The following is a 19,117-nucleotide window of genomic DNA, read 5'->3' as shown; positions in this document are numbered from 1 at the left end:
CCCTGAGTCCAGCTCTGCTGTCTGTGGAACAAATACGGCAGTTTTAGAGTACGTGGCTGATTTACCTAATAACATCTGGCAATTAGAAAGTCTTTGAACCAGGTTTCTCACAGCGCTTTGCAAATATTCCCTAGGACTCACAACATGCCTTGGTAGGTCATCCACATTTGTACAGATGTGGGAAACTTCAGCCACGAGGTAAGCGAGTTGCTCGCAGTCATTCAAGTTACTGGCAGAAGTGAGAATTTAGTACAGCAGATCTCAGAAGGGGAGAGAGGGTGTGATGGTGTTGGGAAGAGATCTCAGTTTTTACCATTCTCTCCTTTCAGGCAACATGTGCCATCTTTGAGGTGGTGTCAGCACTGCAGTCGAGCAAAGCTGTGCAGGAGCTGCTCCCAGAGTTGTTTCCTGTTCTCCTGCAGCAGATCAGCCAAACTCTTGGACAAGAGATGCCTTTGCCAAGGATAAGCAGCCAGAGGGAATTCCGGAAAGACCTACAACATACTGAGGGCGACCCTTGCCGGTAATTAGAAGGCAGGGAGAGAAACAAAGAGAATTCCAATAGAGTTGTGTGACACTCCCCAGAAGTTCCCAGGGTTACCCGTATAAGATAAAGCCCCAAATATTGGGACATCTGGTCACCCAAGTTTCTTTCTCTGTCTGTTCCTCTCAAAGAGCTCCTGCCCATGTCCTTTTATACAGTTTCCCTGTTAATGGAATGATTCCTTGACTCACTAGCCCCAGTCGGACCTTGTAATCAGGTACACCTCTGTCCAATTAGGCCTTCTGTGAGGAACCAAATTAGTACTAATAGTGACCAGAGTGCTGACTCAAGTGCAAATCCTCAGCACTCTGTCACATCATATCTGGAGATATGACCCCAAAATGTCCATTAGTGATCACCACATTCTATGTCCCCAGTGTTTGGGTCCTGATCATGTATCTTTTCCATATCATTGTACTCTGCTAGTGCCCAGACTCCTTGCAGAAAGGAAAAATGATTGCAAAATTTTGTCTCTAGCAAAACTAGTCATATGAGACGTATGAGACTGAAACTTACCTCCCGGCATCAAGTCCTTCCAGGGACACTGGTGTCCAGGATATTGCCAATGGATGAACTGTCGATGAACAGCAGACCTGACAAGTAACCGGGGCTTCCTGACTCTGTTCAGGCTGCACCTTCCTACTGATTGCTGCAGTTCTGTGCCTCTCTTTCCCCAGGCTTTCTATCCAAGCATTAGAGGCTGTGCTTTTCAGAGCTGAGAATGAGAGACTGGCGAGAGCGCTCAGGGAGCAGAGAACACAGAGTCTGCTTGAAAACCCCAAGACTCACCATGAGGGAGTGTGTCTGCTGGTGAGGTAAGAGATCTAGGAGGCATGATTTTATCCTTGGGAATCAGTAGCAAATAGAGTGGCTGAGAGGGAACCTCCAGTTTATAGCTTTGTGGGGGTGCCCTGGGTGGAAACACACAGCTCCCATTCATAGATATCAGAGCTGTATGCTCAGAGCAGCTGAGTTTTTGAAGTGTGCAAGCTACCCCATAAGCGGTTTATTTTGTCTTCCAGTGTTCTGCTAAGATCTGAACTAGTAACACCTGAGATCTTACAGAGCCTCCTCCCCTGGGTGAATTCCCCAACAGAAAACCTCCGAGTCACCAGCACAGCTTTCCTTGCCCAGGTAAGACACAGGGTTCTGAAGAGCAGTTTCACCATTAGACTGTTGTCTCATGTTTGCCTTTCTTTCGGGAGTTGTACAGTTCAGTTCATAGGAGTAATTGTCATTTTAGATAGTAGAATGGGTCCTCCTTTATATGGAAACCTCACAATCAATTTCATTACACCTTTCTGAGTCATTCTCTCTCTGATATTTTTATTGCTGTCATTGCCTATGCTAGCTACACAACCACTGGTGCTGGCTGAGAGAGATACAGAGAGAGTTTGAATTCCTGGACCTCTTCTGCCAAGTCCTAGTGCTGATACTAACCAACAGCTCCTGATCTTGATTTAGCTCAGCAGAACTTCTGAATGAACCTAGTGTCCTAATACTATAAAACAAGCACCATACAAATACATTCACATCTATCCTAGGTTCTCATTACTGTAGTATCTGAGTACCTCAAAACTCTTTAATGTCTGTATCCCCACGACACTCCTGGGAGGTAGGGAAGCACAATGATTCCTATTTTACAGGCAGGGAGCTGATGCACAGAAGGGCTAAGTGACTTGCCCAAGGTCTTTGAGAGAGCAGGAAATTGAACCTGGGTCTCCTAAATCCTGGGCTAGTGTGATAGCAGCTGGACCATCCGCCCTTTCCACAGCCTTCCTCTAACATCGGCATCATATTTCCCACTTATGCTAAGCAGCTATCTTAGGGGCTCATCTGGTTCTAAGAAAAACAATCGATCTGTGCCTGTGACGGGCTGTACCTGGGCTTTGAGGCCCCTTACAAGAGGCCCCGTGGTCCTACTACACCCTGCCCCAGGCAAACAGCCACAAATCTGGGTCTGACTAGAGAGGCCTCACGAAAGCAGCCAATCAGAGCCCATCAGGCTCAGCTGAAAGGAACTGCAGGGCCTTAGCAGGTCAGTTCCTGGCAGGACCTGGAGGGGCAAGAAAGGGGGCTGCTCTCTGGCCACAGAAATTCAGGGGATAGCCAGAGTTTGATTCTGGCAGCATTTGCTTAAACTGGATTTGCAGGAAGAGGGTCCCTAAGAACTTTAACCCGGAGGTGAGGGTGAAGCTAAAAGTGGCCGGTAGGAAGAAGCAAAAATGAACTGAAATCAAGCAGTGCCTAGCTACTGTTTCCAGGGTCCATGGTTTGGAACCCAGAGTTATGGGCAGGCCCTGGTTCCCCCACCATCTACAGTGGCATAAGCCCCACGGAGGGGACAATGCTTATGGAGAGCTTGAACAAAGGGCAGAATTTCAAGGACCCAGAGTTGGGGCTGGAGACCCTAGTGAGGGCAATGGGATTGTTCTTGACTACCCCAGAAGGGGTTCATTTGGACTTTGGGACACAGCCAGAGGCCTGAGCCACAGAAGACTCACTGAGGTCAGCTGGCAGGGTACGCCAGGGGTGAGAAAGGGACTGTGGTACCAGACCCAGCCACTAAGAGGCTCTCAAGAGGTGAGTGGATCCCTATGATCGTGCCCAAAAGGAAAGCTCCATGTTTTAAGACATTTCTCATTTGTGTGGAATAATAAAGTTACAGTGTCTTATGTGCCAAGTGTCAGAGGGGGAGCCATATTAGTCTGTATCCACAAGACTGTGGCTGTAGGAGGACTCCTTGTTGTTTTTAGTGTATTCCATGTCTGCTCAAATTATATTCCCAATCTTAATGATCATATTGGGGCTAATGGACATGTTGATTTTATTTCAGCTAATGAGTGACCCCATGCTCAGGGAGAAGAAGTTCCTTAAGTCTGTCTTGAGCATCCTGGAAGAAAGGTCACAGGATAGGAACAGCATTGTCCGCCAGATGGCTGTGAGAGGCCTGGGGAATTTAGTCTATGGGGCGCCTGAGAAGGTAAGAGAGATTACTGAATAGAATGCAGCATAACTAGAGAAACCAAGAGCGAGAGTTGTTCAGAGTTTCCAGAGGCTGCACAAAATGCACTAGGCCAAATTCTGCTCTCTCACATACCCTAGTAACCTCTTTGCAGTAAACATAGAGCAAGCTGGATCCTTTGGTAAGCTGGGCATAAGTCAACAATGTGCACTTTAATATGACCATATGTAAATGTATACATCTGGGAACAAAAAATGCAGGCCATACTTACAGGATGAGAGACTCTACCGCAGGAAGCAGTGATGCCGAAAAAAACTTGAGTCATGGCAGATAATCAGTTGAACATAAGCTCCCAATACGAAGTTGTGGCCAAAAGGGCTGAAATGATCCTTGGAGGTATAAACAGAGGAATCTTGAAGAAGAGTAAAGAAGTTATTTTCCCTCTGATTATGGCACTCATGTGAGCACTGCTGGAATACTGTGTCCAGATCAGGTGTCCACAGTTCAAGAAGGATGCTGATAAATTAGAGAGGATTCAGAGAAGAGTCGCAAGGATTGGAAAATATCCCTTTAGTGATAGACTCAAGGAGCTCAATCTATTCAGCTTTACAAAGAGAAGGTTAAGGAGTGACTTGAGGACAGTCTATAACTACTCACATGGGGAATAAATTTGGATAATGGGTTCTTCACATTAGCAAACAAAGGTATAACAAGATTCAATGGGGAAAAATGAAGCTAGGCTAATTCAGACTGGAAATAAGGCATACATTTTTAATGGTAATTTTAATTAACCATTGGAACAATTTACCAAAGGTTGTGGTGGATTCTCTGTCCCTAGCAATTTTAAAATCAAGATTGGATGTTTTTCTAAAAGATACACTCTAGTTCAAACAGAGACTATTTCGGGGAAGTTCTATGTTATGCAGGAGGTCAGACCGGATAATCACAATGGTCCCTTTTGGCCTTGGAATCTAAGTAACTAGGAATCTAATAATAGAATTACACAGGGGTATTATGGCACCAAGTTGGGCTCATTGTAGCTAGCACCTGGTCTGAAATATAGCTATAGGTCTCTGGGGGGAAACGGGGTTGATGAAATTCCCACAGCTTCATAATTGCTAAAGAAAACTTATTAGAAGTGTGATCAGTGATAAGTGTTCTTTAATGCCATATGTTTGTACAGGTGAAAAAACACAAGAAGTTTCTTCTGGACATACTGATCGGGGCCTTACATGACATTTTCAGTTCGGAAGTCATTGGCGAGAGCATGAAAGCACTGGCCAAAGTCCTGAAGGAGCTGAAAGAGAAGGACATAGGTTCTTCCTTCAAAGACCTCACCCAACAGATCCGGACCTACTTTGACGATGTATGTGAACAGATCTCTCCAACCCCAGTTCAACCGATCTTGATTAGACTCCATTTACAATGCGTGCTGTGGACTCCCTGGGCATTGCTCATGTCGGAGTGAAGAGATTTTAGGCCCCAGGGAAGAGAGGTGTTTTACGGAGGAGGAGAACATTAGGAGGATGGGGATGACATCCCTGCTCCCACAGTCTCACCCATCTATTCTTCTTTATTGCCACTGAGAACCTCAAAGAAAATCTGAATACTAGATTAGATAGCTAGATAACCATGAAATGGGGGTTACAGAGTACAAGAGAGAGTGTTGGGCTTGTTCTATACCATTTTTATGTGAGAGGGTTGGAATGATAATTCCGTTTTGCACAGAATTTAGAGATTTCAAATTTGGGTTTTGTTCCTATTTGTGGGAACCCCTCTCCCCAAAGTTCAAAACTCTTTGTGAAACAGAATTACTATTCTCAACTTAGGTCTATTGGAAGCCTTGGCCCAGGGCAGTCTGCTCTCAGACTATCCCGGTGCTGGGAACCCAGGAAACTCTGGGAGCTAGAGGTGTCAGGGAGTTGCAAATTTGAGAGCCAGGACTCCCAGGGTCCCAGAAGCTGGGGGCCTGGAAGCCCATGATCCCAATCAGCCTGCTAGATTGGCTGCCACAGAGCTGGATGGGTGCACTGGAAAGACACCAGGCAAGTTTCTAAGGACCCCTACCTGGCTTCCGGAAGAATTTCATCAAAACTGAACGGTCTCTAAAATATTTTGATGAATCAGCAAATTCGAACAAAAAATTGGTTAATTACCCTTTTTCCAACTAGCTGTACTTGGAATCACTCTACTTTAGCATAGAAGAGATGGCTGTGCAAAGTGCATGATGTGATTGTCTCTTAATTACTAACTTGCGGGGCTTTCTTGGCTGTAGGAGGATGATGCTCTTCGCTCAATGGCCTTTGTCCTATTTGGCATCCTGGCCCGGCTGACAAAGAGAAAATGGAAGACCTATTTCGCCGACCAGGTTAAAAAGAGCTGGGTCACACTTCTGATGCACCTGCAAGACCCAAACCCTGAGATTTCAATGGTAAGACCGACAGTGACTTATTTCCTAAGCAAAAGGAATCTTCCTCCCAATGCCAGGGGAGCTCTGCTATTCCTGCCTGCTGTGGAGGCCCAAATTCTCCCCTCAGTTCATTGCCTTCCTGCTGAGTCAGTTCCGGCCAGGTTGGTCCATGGCTGCCTCACCAGAATCCAGGAGAGGTCATGGGTCTGACCCCGACAGGTCTCTGTTCCTGTCTGTCTCTGCACCCCAGGCCCCTGCCTCCCCAGAACAGAGAGACCACAGCTATGCCTGGTGTAGCAGCTTTCATCGGTATATCTGTTCCCAAAAGACATTGATGCTATCTCCAGGTTTCAGTTGAAGCTCTCCCGTCTATTAGTCATTCCTGCATGTTTTCTGCCAATTACATCCAGATGAATCCCTTTTTTTGATCCTGGAATAGATGAGCAGGCACGCAGATGAGTTCCCTTTGAATGAACATAGCACTCGGTAGGGAACAATTCAATGGTGTGACACTCTTTTTCAGGAATGCAGAGCTACGTTTCACCTCTGTTTACCGTTTTTGGGACTGAAGAGACTCCAAAGTGCAATTAATGAGCACCTTGGTGGCACAGCCGAGCTGAAGCCCGAAGAGCTCCAGGTGGACATTTGCAGACACCTTGTGAGTGAGCTGTTGAACTGTCTGAGATTATTGACTGGAGTGGTGGTGTAGAGGTGGGGGGGGATGTGTGATGGATGATGTAAATAACTGTAAGAGTGGGATATATGACTGAGGGTGATGGGAAATGTAAATCTGCCACACATTCCCATTGTTCCCACTTCTACCCAGCCACCTGTTCTCTCTCTGATTTACCTGTGGTTCGTAAAAGCATGTGCTGGCAATCAAAGGGCACTTCTAGCCAGAGAGACCTCATGTGTCCCTGATTCCCTCTAGGCCAAAGAGAATGCAGAGCTGCTGGAGAAATTGTACCAAACCACCATCACGTACTTCTATAGCAGCTGGGAAGAGATCCGGGCAGTTGCAGCCAACTTAGCTGGTGAGAGATGATGCCCAGTGTCCCTTTCGGTATTTCCATTGAGGGAGACAGAAACAATCCCACTGTGCAGCGCTGAGCTGCCATTAATCTCTCTGGGCCTCAGCTTCCCATCCATAGATGGAGATGTTAATCTCCCTACCTCTCCAGTGTGGTGGATTAGTTGCTATCAAGTGCTTCGGGATCATTGCAGGGAAAGCACGGTGCAGTCATTTAGTAGTAGAGGCAGGGACATTGTCATGTAGGGCATGGTTACACTTTGAGCTGGGTGTATAATTCCCAGCTTGATGAGACGTACCCGCACTAGTCCTGCGTGCTAGAAATAGAGAGTACTTGCGATGGCAGGAGCAGCAGGAGGTTTAACCACCCCAAGTATGATCCCATCCAAACCCCAAAGTCTATTCTCAAGGTGGCTAGCTCCTCCCACTGCTCGTGCTGCCTTAGCTACATTCTAATGTTAGCATGCTGTCGCTGTCAGAGCCAGTGTGGGCCTGTCCCATTGAACTGGGAGTGATACCCCTAGATCAAAGTGCAGACCTACCCACAGTGTTGTTCAGTGCTCCTCACTGCTACTTCATCATTGGGAGGCATGCAGCCCACCTCCCCATAGCACCTGCTGTTTCAGGTTCCTGGCCACACCACCTTGTCAAGGAAGCATTAGGTTCCTCCTCTTTGGCCCTGTGCCCTCTTCACCCTAGCACACCCATGTGAGACAGGCAGGCATTGTGGCCTATGTCTCACCTATCAGTCACCTTGTGAGATCCCTGCTTCGAACTCACTTATTCCTGGCCCCAGTCCTTTGCTCAGACCACTAGACCAAGACACTATCTTAGTATGTCTCCAATAACTGACAGCAGTGGCAAGAGGAACACAGACTGTTTCAATCAAATGGGTTTTATGGAAACATTCTTTTTAAAAAATGTCTCTCTCATTCTCTTCAGTGTGGACTCTAAACTGCTCTAGCATCCTCTTGCCCACAGCTCACCGTTAGGCCCACAGTAGGAGATGCCAAAGACCTGTCTAGAGGCTGCTAATATCACTTTGCACTCAACAAGGGAAGGTTTTATTATTATTGTTGTTATTTATTTTACATTGTGTATTTAGGCATCATCCTGGAACACACAGACAGGCAGCGTATGGAATGGCTGGACCTGGAATATCTGCTGATGTGTAAGTAATAAATACAGCTGAAGTCCTGTTCATTAGTGAGTTCTAAAGGAATTTAGCTGGCAAGCAGCAGTAACCGATACCACTGGTGCAAAGTGCATCAGCCCCACAGCAAAGGACAAATTCACTCTTGCCCAGTAGAAAGTCCGCTTTAATTTTCCCTAAAGGAGGAAGCTGCAGAAGGTGTGATATGAGTCAGTACATCTCCTGGTTGTCCTGGCAATGCCCCCTCCACAGCCAGTGCTATCCACTCTTTGGGCTTTATTGGCTCTCTGTGGACTCCCCAGGTGAGAAGAAGTTGTCGTCACTTTCTGCTACCTCAAATTTCCCACCCGCATTTTTTCTTCCAGTAGGTGCCCTGTATCCTGCATAAACCAGCTTGGAGCTGGCCTCTGTTAAACTCCAGGTTTAGTTGAGCTCAGGCAGTGTGTCCTGAATAGAGATGGAAAATAAACTTAAAAGTGGAAGCTATTGAAACAATGGGCCTTCTTCCATTTACAGCAGAGTGGATGACTTGCTGGTAGAGTCAGGGTCTCCCCCTAGTTGAGAGCATGGAAGGGACCCAGTGGAGGAACCTAAAGCTTTGTTTGTATTGGAGAGCTGCTGTAGTGTGGTATTCAGTGGTAATAAGTCACCAGCTATGTCAGGCAGAGGTGACTATACGAAAAGTGGGGCATATTCATCTCTCATGTATTTTCCATCCCATTAGAAGGACTGAGCCCAGTCTCACATTTTTCCATGTGATCATTCTGCTCGGGTAGTTCAAGGTTCTGTGATCACACTTAGCTGTGATTTGACAGTCTGTTCACTAACGTGTTGTCCTCTGTAATTTCAGCTCTCCAGGTCCTACAGAAAGACCCAAGTCCCACTGTCCAGCTGGTGGCAACTGAGATCATAAGTGACATCTGTTCTGGCCGAGTGATTGGGGAATGAAGCGGAACGGAGACAAACAGAAGAAGGCGCTCCAGTAGTATAAGGGCCCTACTGTCAATCAAATGTTCACCCACCCCTTGCCCACCCGTCACCAGAAGTCCCACACCCATAGGGAATTACTTCTGGGGTCAAGGCGGACACATAACCAGAAGCAAGATGTGTCATGTGGCCCCTCTAAGAACTCCTCTCACTACCCTCTACCAATCAGAAGGGGTTTCAGCCACTGGGGACCACCCCGAGAGGAGATTTGACCAACTGGGGGGAGTTCCAGGGCGGGGTGCCCTGTCTGGAAATGGTTCATGTGACCCCTCGAAGAACTCCTCCCACTGTCCTCTACCAATCAGGATGGGTTTCACCCTGATAGGAACGCCCTGAGAGAAGATTTGACCAATCAAGGGGAGTTCCGGGGCAGGGTGACCTTTCTGGAAATGGTTTGTGTGACCCTTCTAAGAACTCCTGCCACCGCCCTCTACCAATCAGGAGGGGTTTCAGCCGTTGGGGACCATCCCAAGAGATTTGACCAACTGGGGGGAGTTCCAGGGTGGGGTGACCTGTCTGGAAATGGTTCATGTGACCCCTCGAAGAACTCCTCCCACTGTCCTCTCCCAATCAGGATGGGTTTCACCCTGATAGGAACGCCCTGAGAGAAGATTTGACCAATCAAGGGGAGTTCCGGGGCAGGGTGACCTTTCTGGAAATGGTTTGTGTGACCCTTCTAAGAACTCCTGCCACCGCCCTCTACCAATCAGGAGGGGTTTCAGCCGTTGGGGACCATCCCAAGAGATTTGACCAACTGGGGGGAGTTCCAGGGTGGGGTGACCTGTCTGGAAATGGTTCATGTGACCCCTCGAAGAACTCCTCCCACTGTCCTCTCCCAATCAGGATGGGTTTCACCCTGATAGGAACACCCCGAGAGAAGATTTGACCAATCAAGGGGAGTTCCGGGGCAGGGTGACCTGTCTGGAAATGGTTTGTGTGACCCTTCTAAGCACTCCTGCCACCGCCCTCTACCAATCAGGAGGGGTTTCAGCCGCTGGGGACCACCCCAAGAGATTTGACCAACTGGGGGGAGTTCCAGGGTGGGATGACCTGTCTGGAAATGGTTCATGTGACCCCTCGAAGAACTCCTCCCACTGTCCTCTACCAATCAGGATGGGTTTCACCCTGATAGGAACGCCCCGAGAGAAGATTTGACCAATCAAGGGGAGTTCCGGGGCAGGGTGACCTGTCTGGAAATGGTTTGTGTGACCCTTCTAAGAACTCCTGCCACCGCCCTCTACCAATCAGGAGGGTTTCAGCCACTGGGGACCACCCAAAGAGATTTGACCAACTGGGGGGAATTCTGGGGTGGGGTGACCCATCCGGAAGTGTTTCGTGTGACCCCTCTTAGAACTCCTCCCACCACCCTTTACCAATTGCGATGGGCTTTGGCTGCAGAGGACCGCCCCAAGAGGAGATTTGGCCAAAATAGGCCAGGTTCTTGGATGGGGTGAACCACCCAGAAGAGGGTCATGTGACCCCTCTAAGGACTCCTCCCAACGCCCTCTGCCAATCAGAGTGCAGAACCATCATTCCATAAGTCCCAGTACTGGGCAGAGGAGGCAATCTCTTACCAAGAAGACATGTTTTAGAAATTGTGGAAAGGCTGAGAGGAAACATGGACTCCTCTACCACCCCCGTGAGAACTTCAGACTTTGTTTTAGCCCCGAGGACCTTTGGACTTGTATGGAGAAAGTGCTACAGCTGTGACAGTTCCAAGGAGGGCCCTTTGACTCCGCCGTTGGTAGATACCTTGGAACCCGACCCCAAAACCCAAACCTTCGTGAGGCACCCCAATGAGTGTGACGGCCTCTCATTGTCCACCCCCCTAAAGTTGGAAGAGGATCATGGCTTGGGGGAGTCACCAGCGGACAAGGTGAACGGGAAAGACGTCGCTCAGGTAAATGAATGATTAAAAAGCGACGGTTGATCATGGGGGTGTAATGGGGTTAGGAATCGACCTGGCATTGCATAAATCTAAAAACAAGCAGTGGGGTGCTTACTCTGTTTTTTGTCTGAAAATCTCTCAACAGGTCGACGATGCCTTTCTCGAGGCCTTTGAGAACTTACACATCGGTAGCCCTGTGGAAGTAAATATATCATGCATCAGCTGGTTTTGCTCCTGTCTGAGATACAGATCGCAAGAGGAAAATCCAGAAAAGGACAAAATAGAAGAATGAACCAGATCAGACTCCCTCATTGTAGGGGTCATGGCATCCATTTTTACAGGCGGCTGTAAAAGGTTGTGTTAAACCAGGCAATTAATAAAACTTATTGAAATGTGTCCATATGAATGTGTCCCCCTCCATACTTGTGTTAGTAAAAGACGGTACTGGGAACAGTCATGTCTCCACAGATGACTCTGTTAAAGAAAATATATTATACCCCCAGGGAAGTTGGGAGCTTTGGCGCGGTGAATCCTCTTTTTCAAGTGGCCAAAAAGCATAGTAAAACTTGAACTAGAAGACAGGTAACAGCTTGGCTTTCAGACCAGGATGCTTACACTTTACACAAACCGGCTCGAATACAGCTTCACAGGAGGGATTGGGGCTGATGTACATTAAAAGGAGGAAGAGAAAGAGAAATGTATTATACCTGCAATGCACAGGTCCCCCAATACCCTTTAAAAGAAGGGCTTTGATGCGCAGGGCCAGCCATAAGCGAAAGTCCAAGAGGAAGCCTGGGCGAAAGAGAAGACGCTCTCCACCTGGTAAAAGAGAGATATTTTAATCAACATGGCTTTTGTTCACTGCGGGTCTGAAGAGTGCACCAAATCCGAACTAGACTTGTTTCAAATAGCCCCTACCCAGACCAGCATTGAGAAAAGCATCTACATCGAGGTGCTGCCTCTATCGGTTGTTACAAAGTCTGTCCCCATTGATGATTTTATAGCACGGAATGGCATCGATTATATGGATTTAAACAACACACTGCTGTAACTATGTTGCAAGATTGTAAAAGGAGACGGAACTGAACTCGCCATGGACGCCGAAGTGGGCCTGGTGAATTACCCTGTGGCCTCTGTTTTCAGTCAGTTGGATGTCACACTGGGAGACGGCCTTGTAAGCCAAAGCAACAACTGTTACCCTTACAGGGCCTTTATAGAATCGGCGCTCAATTACAGCGACGACACCTTTACCACGCAATTTTCCACTGGCCTGTTTTACAAAGACACTGCCAGACAAGACGAAGAAACAGAGTTGGATGGCGGGAATCTAGGGTTTGTGAGGCGTGCAAAGCTGACTGCCCAGAGCAGGACGGTAGAGCTGCTGGGTCATCTACGCAGCGACCTGTTTTTTCATGAAAAACTTTTATTGAACGGAGTGGATGTGAAAATTAAACTGACACGCAGTAAAGACACCTTCTGTTTAATGGCATTGTGTCAGCATCCCTTTTTGTGAAGAAAGTACAGGTGGCCCCGAGTGTTCATCTGGGGCACACGGAGGCCCTACTTACCGCTAATGCTAAATAGCCCATGGACCGTGTGAGAATGAAAGTGTTTAGCATCCCCGCGAGCAGCAGGGTCAGTAACCAAGAGAACCTGTTTTTGGGACAATTACCCAAAATGCTTGTCCTGGGGTTTGTGGATAATGATGCCTTTAGCAGAAGTTACACAAAAAAATCCCTTTCATTTTCAACATTATGATATTAATTTTTTGGCCTTGTATAGAGATGGTGAACAGATACCAACCAAGCCTCTGCAACCAGACTTCGAGGCAGGACGCTGCCTGAGAAAATACATGAATGTGGTACAGACAGCTGGTAAACACACGAAAGATCATTCTCTGTTAATCGACCGTGAGGAGTTTACACTGGGTTACACCTTCTTTGCTTTTTACCCGTCTCCCCACCAGGAATGCGCCGATCACTATTCCCTGATTAAAACCGGGAACCTGAGAACAGAAATACGTTTTGGGAAGGCTTTAACCATCACCGTCAATATGATCGTGTATGGGGTTTTTGACAACGTCATAGAGATAAATCAGAGGAGAAACGTTCTGTTTGACTATACGTGAACGTGGACACCGTGCAGCTCTTGCATGTCTTATCAATGGCCCATTTTTCTTACATCATTTTTCTTACATCATTGTAGCAAGGGTTTATCTTTTGACCGGATTTAAAAATTGTATTCTAACGACTTAGTGCAAAACGACCGGATGGTGATGAATTTTGTAAAAACTAAATTTAAATTCTTGGGCATGCCTAGCCTTGCTCAAAACGTGTTTCAACAAGCCCAGACATGCGTATCTTGCAATGATTTTGATAGCCATGTTATCCAATATTCTCAGGCATAACAGACAACGTTTGTTTGGCATTATCCAACACATTTTTTATAAAGTAACTTTTCCCACAGTTGCTAGGCCCCGCACGTATTGCAGAAAAGGGGTGTTTCCACCTTGTATTCATTTTAAAAGCCATGGGGCAGGGTTTTAAACCCTTCTCCTAGGACCCTCTTGTTGTAAACGACTTTCGGTGTTTTATTAAGGGTTTTTGTTGCTATTTGCCATTGATTTTTGTTCCTTACGATAGAGGGCTGCTGCACCTCTATCTTTTTTGAGGTGTTGTCTCACAGGCCCATGCAATAGTCCAGGACTAGATCTTTCAGACTGTCAAAGTTGATCTTTTCACAGTTTGCTACGTTCAGGGTAATACCTTTGACTTTCATACAGGCCTTTCCTCTCTACAGCTTATACCCGTATGTTTTCGGGCCTGCCAACACAAACTGGGTGATGTGTTGATCTGGCGGAATCTTGCTCGTGAGGTCCCCTAAATAATCCCCCAGAGGTGATTCCAGTCACCCTCCCTTTTCACAGATATCACCGAGTCAGTGTCATGGGACAGGCACCGCTCTTGCAACCTGTCTAGCAGGTTGTATAGTTCTAAGCGGGCCTAACCAGTGGTGAAACAGGCTATGAAAACATTGGTATTTCCAGAGACTGAGTACTAGTCTTTTGCATGCTTCCAAGACACGCACGCTGTTTCATTGTCGATAAACTCACAGGATGAAACCTCGTAGTGGAGGGGAAAACAGGTACTGAAAGAGTTCGTCAGGGTTTCTCACGATGCTGCTATTGGGTAGGTTTGTTCTTTGGCCGAATTTACCCCACAGAGAATTTAAAAACAGTTTGGCGATTTGGTGTTTAGCGGGGTTAAACCTGATCTCGTGTTGGCGTAAATGCATGCCTTCTTTCTGGTAGAAATCGTTAATGTACTTATTTTGTTTTTCTTTGTCTGTGCACCAGCTGGGATACCCTGAAGCCTCTTGTTTCTGGTGGAGGTGTAATTTTATGTATTCTGAAAACAGTTCATCAGATTTTTCATTAAAATGCCAGATTTCATATATTTTAGCCACTGTGTACCCCTTCGCTATGGCCGCATTCAATTCCACCGTGCACCAAGTCCCCAGGATGGCCCTCTCCTCGTCAGTATGGGTGCCACATCTCCCGCTGCTCTGTTTCAGCACAGGTTTGTCATAGCGGGAACATAAGCTTGTTACCCACTCTGACAGGTAACAATGGGGAAAAGAAGCCTCGTGGGGGGGTACATTTTAACTTTTGCAATTCCAAAATAATTTGCAAGGGGTCCAAATTTGTCATAAAGTATATTGGGGTGTCCGATAGGGTATTCTTGGGTTTTGCTTACGAAAGGGTACAGGCTGGTAAAATCATAATAGTGAATTTCTTCCCTGGGGTTAGGTTTGTAATATAGGGGGATATCGTTTGTCTATACACAGTTTTATCTCAGTGAATTTATCAGGTCCTTTCTCTACTATATCTCCCTTCTCCGTCATTTTCATAATCTCTTTTCTGTATAGGATACAAGCCTGTCTCAAAATTTTGACATCTGCTCACAGTAATACGCGAGCTCTTTCTGCAAGTCAAACATCTCATACCTGTGGTCCCGATACCAGTCGAGAAACTCTGCTTTTTCCCTGGGCATCATGCTTTCTACACCATAGTGCTCTACGCCGGGCATAGACCCCATGTAATTTTGATTTTTCTCAAGTGTTAAAAAAATGTGGAAAATACCCTTTGCACCCTTCAAACCCCATCGCCTGCAGGAGCTTGCTAAGCTTCATGGGCAAGAAGTTTAAAGAGTCTATAAAACGAATGCCCAGGACCTTAACTTCCACATACATTAGTTTACTTCCCTGAGTGATCAATTCTAGGCACTTCTTTTCCTTCAGTAACTGTCTAACGATGAAATACACATTGTAACCTTTGGAATTGTGCGCTAGGAATATGTAGTCCTGGAACTCTTTGCCAATAAAGGTCTTAATAGCCATAGAAAGACACTCATCGCCCTTAAATTCCCAGGACTTTTCCAGCTTTAGGGACATAGCAAAAATGTGTGCAACCCAATCTCCTGCGTGTATTCAAAATCATAAAAAAACATACTTTTCTGAGGATTCAGGCTTTCTAAGGCTGTCCCCTCACCATTCTCTAACTTAATCCTATTAGATTTCTTACAAAAAGTCTTTTTCTTAAGCAGGGTTCTGTCACTTTTTGTGCGGACCAGACGGTCAACATAACTCTGTAAGCAGGCATCTTCCGGTTTGGGCATTTTCTTTAAAACATGATCAGGGTCGCCACTGAATTGCACAGCATTTATCAAGGTCACCCCTTGCATTAAATGTTCTTGGGTTAGGCACAGAAATTGCATAGCATAACCTATGGCAATAATAGTGTTCAATAAGCTTTCCAAACACAGCTCAGCACACAAGCCCCGGAGCTTGCAGTTTATATCCATTGAAGTCCAAGTCACACGGTCATGGTGCCAGGGGGCTGGTGCATCTATGACACAGCCCTCAGAATCTTCAAAAAGCTTTTCCCTAAGACAGTGATTAAGAACAGCACAAACAGCAACACGTACAATAGTCCGCATAATTTTTTACGTTCACGACGTGGTACTGACTCAGCGAGTTCCATGCCAAACCTCCTCCTAAACTCCTCATAGCCATCATCCTCAGAGTTCATCTTCGCTGCTTGATGCAATGCTGACCAGGGCCTCCGGGTCCTCTAGAAAGGCATCGTCGAGCTGTCAAGAGATTTTTAGACAAGAAACAAGTGTAAGTTCCCATTGCTTCTTTTTAGATTTACACAACCCCAGGTTCCTAACCCCATTACACCCCATCATCGACTGTCGCTTCTTAATCATTCATTTACCTGAGCGATGTCTTTTCCATTCACCTTGTCCGCCGGTGACTCCCCCAAGCCATGATCCCCTTCCTCCTCCAGGGTGGTGGACGACGAGAGGCCACCATGCTCATCGGGGTGTGTCATGAGCGGTTGGGCTTCGGGTTTGGCTTCTGGCATATCCATCAATGGCTGGGCCAAAGGAATCCCCTCGGCTGCTCCCTCATCCTCTTCAGAACTGTCGCTGCTGTAACGTTTTCTCCACACAAGTCCAAAGGTCCTCGGGGTTAAAACAAAGTCCAAAGTTCTCACGGGGGTGGCAAAGGAGTCCATGTTTCCTCTCAGCCTTTCCATGATTTCTAATACACGTCTTCTTGGTAAGAGATGGCCTCCTCTGCCCCGCGCTGGGACTTATGGGGTGATGGTGCTGCATTCTGATTGGCAGAGGGCATTGGGAGGAGTTCTTAGAGGGGTCACACAACCCTCTTCTGGGTGGTTCACCCCATCCCAGAACCTGGCCTATTTTGGTCAAATCTCCTTTCGGAGCAATCCTCTGCAGCCGAAACTCATCGCGATTGGTAGAGGGTGGTGGGAGGAGTTCTTAGAAGGGTCACACGAACCACTTCCGGACTAGTCACCCCACCCCAGAATTCCCCCCAATTGGTCAAATCTCCTCTCGGGGTGGTCCCCAGTGGCTGAAACCCCTCCTGATTGGTAGAGAGCAGTGGTAGGAGTTCTTAGAGGGGTCCCATGACACACCTTGCTTCTGGTCATGTGTCCGCCTTGACCCCGGAAGTAATACCCCCATGGGGTGGGACTTCCAATGACCGGTGGGCAGGGCTTATTGGGTTAAGGTGTGGGGTTAATGTTTGATTGACAGTAGGGCCCTTATACTACTCACTCCTGCTACCCAAAATTGGAAGAAGAGAGAGGCAACTATAATACTGGGCAGAATTAGCCGTTGTCCTACTGCTCAGATGCTGTAAGTGAGAGAAGGATGAGGCCCTGTAAAGTAGCCTGGGTTGATTTTTATTACTCAAAGTGTTTTTATTACACATCAGGACATCTAGTCATTCTGATGGACGTGCAGCCTCTGGACAAGCTCAGTGATAAGCATGTACATTATACTGCTTGCTCAGGGGTCATTACTATAGGAACAGTCAAGTACCAGCCCAGATCCTCAAATACACCTGAGCTCTAGACTCTGGGTTGTTCTAAATTATGCTGTCTTGTAACAGCCATTCCTGCACTGGAGATTGCTGGAGCACAACGCACACTGTGTGTGCCATCTTCTGTTTCCAGCTCACACCCCATATACTTGGGTGGGAAGCTAGGAGTTAGTGACATACAGCCAGTTACACTGGCAGTACACTATATATGCTAGTTCTCTGTGTGTTAGGGATTTGCACATGCTGGGGAAATCCTAGCTGCCTCTTAGGGCAGCTTTATGGCTACTTTGTCCTGCTCCACTGCAACATAGGGCAGCAAAAAGGTGACTTTACCACTAATCCCACCCCTATTTATGCACCTACATGTGATTGTTAGGAGTCAAAGTTTAGGTATCCAGGTTTGGAAAATTCACTCACCCGGCATAAAGTTGTCTGATGTCAATATCTATTTTAAACACCACATTGCTGATAGAGATTTAATCAGCACGGCTGCAGGTGGCTATAATGAGTATTTAGGCATCTAACTGCAGATTTTAGTGCTTAACTTTAGCCACCCAAGGCCTTTGTATTTGTATTGCCCAATCCTATGAGTTGCTGAGTGTTCTCAAAGTCCCACTGATGTTATTGGGAGATAAGGATGCTCTGCCCTTCAAAGAAGGCGCTCAGCAGATATAACTCATCCTCCAAAGTTAGCTACTAGGATCCTCCACCTCATAGAAAAAGGTCACTGAATGATCAGGTTTCTAGTCTCCATCACCACCTCATTCTCCAGTTTACTGTCCCCCGGGTTCAGGGCCTGTGGGGATTACCAGGCAGCAGTTAGCAGCGGAGGGTGAAAAGGCAGAGGGAGTCTGGGATGTTATTGCTTATAGCTCTCAATGGGGAGACAATGTTCCTGTAACAGTTGAATATTGACAGGAAATCAGTAGAGACCCCTGCTGAATTGACACATTCCGCTCATTCAAGAGCGACTATATTAAGTAATATGGGTTCCCCTAATCTTGTAGTGTTTCCTGTGTTGGTGTTTGCTTTCTATACCATATCCAGCAGCTTATTCCCGGTCCGTGTTATCATATTGGTATTCCCTCGTATTTTCCACTCTGTTTATTTGTATTAAGGGGCACTGGACAAATACTCATGACTCTTCACATTTCTTTTTCAGGTGCTGGCCAAGTATCTCACAAACAACGTCATATGGAAATAACCCAGCTCCAGATTTTGGATTTACTGTGCACACATTTCCTATTAAACTGTTTGAAGTATCTGTTTCAATTGCTCAGAGGCCTGATTTCTTCTTTCAGAGAAATTGGGGCTTCCTGCATGTCCACTGTAACCATGATGTGGGGGCTTCCTCCCTTACCCTTTCTCTGCAGAGATGGAAGAAGACCTCAGTTCAGTGCCTCTCTGGGGTTTCTAACCACTCTTCCAGGATCCCCACTGTGACGAAATGGGGGATTTTCTTATATTTTTGTGGTTTTCCATTGATTTGCATGCAGAGGGAGTGGGACTCAGTGTCCCTGGGTGTTACTGGTTTAACGAGGTGAGGGGAGAGGGAGTTTGTTGTTCCAGAGGACCGGAGAGGGAACTTGGGACCCCAGCCGATGGCCTGGAGGATGGACACCCCAGCGACCGCTGACCTGATGACCCAGAGACCCAGCTCAGGAGTCACAGCCGGTTCTAGCCAGTGGGAGGACAATGGACTGTGAAGAGAGGACCCCATGAC

The 19,117-nt window shown here is 46.9% G+C and overlaps 1 protein-coding gene and 1 long non-coding RNA gene across 2 annotated transcripts; both read left to right on the top strand.

The window, feature by feature from the left end:
- The first annotated feature begins 1,227 nt into the window (after positions 1-1,227).
- On the top strand, positions 1,228-3,511 carry LOC135981184 (uncharacterized). The gene is made up of 3 exons (XR_010598143.1): positions 1,228-1,359; positions 1,567-1,678; positions 3,381-3,511. It is a non-coding gene; the product is annotated as an uncharacterized LOC135981184 (long non-coding RNA).
- A 2,393-nt stretch (positions 3,512-5,904) lies between these two features.
- On the top strand, positions 5,905-9,456 carry LOC135981213 (maestro heat-like repeat-containing protein family member 2B). The gene is made up of 5 exons (XM_065582481.1): positions 5,905-5,940; positions 6,443-6,577; positions 6,851-6,953; positions 8,055-8,120; positions 8,953-9,456. Exons 1-5 carry the CDS (start codon positions 5,905-5,907, stop codon positions 9,048-9,050), a joined length of 438 nt encoding a protein of 145 aa, XP_065438553.1. The 3' UTR covers positions 9,051-9,456.
- The last annotated feature ends 9,661 nt before the right edge of the window (positions 9,457-19,117 follow it).

Source organism: Chrysemys picta, chromosome 2 (assembly GCF_011386835.1).
Source record: "Chrysemys picta bellii isolate R12L10 chromosome 2, ASM1138683v2, whole genome shotgun sequence".
In the NCBI taxonomy this organism is placed as follows: Eukaryota; Metazoa; Chordata; order Testudines; family Emydidae; genus Chrysemys; species Chrysemys picta.
The sequence above is the reverse complement of the archived record's forward strand: the minus strand, read 5'-3'. Positions and strand labels throughout refer to the sequence as shown.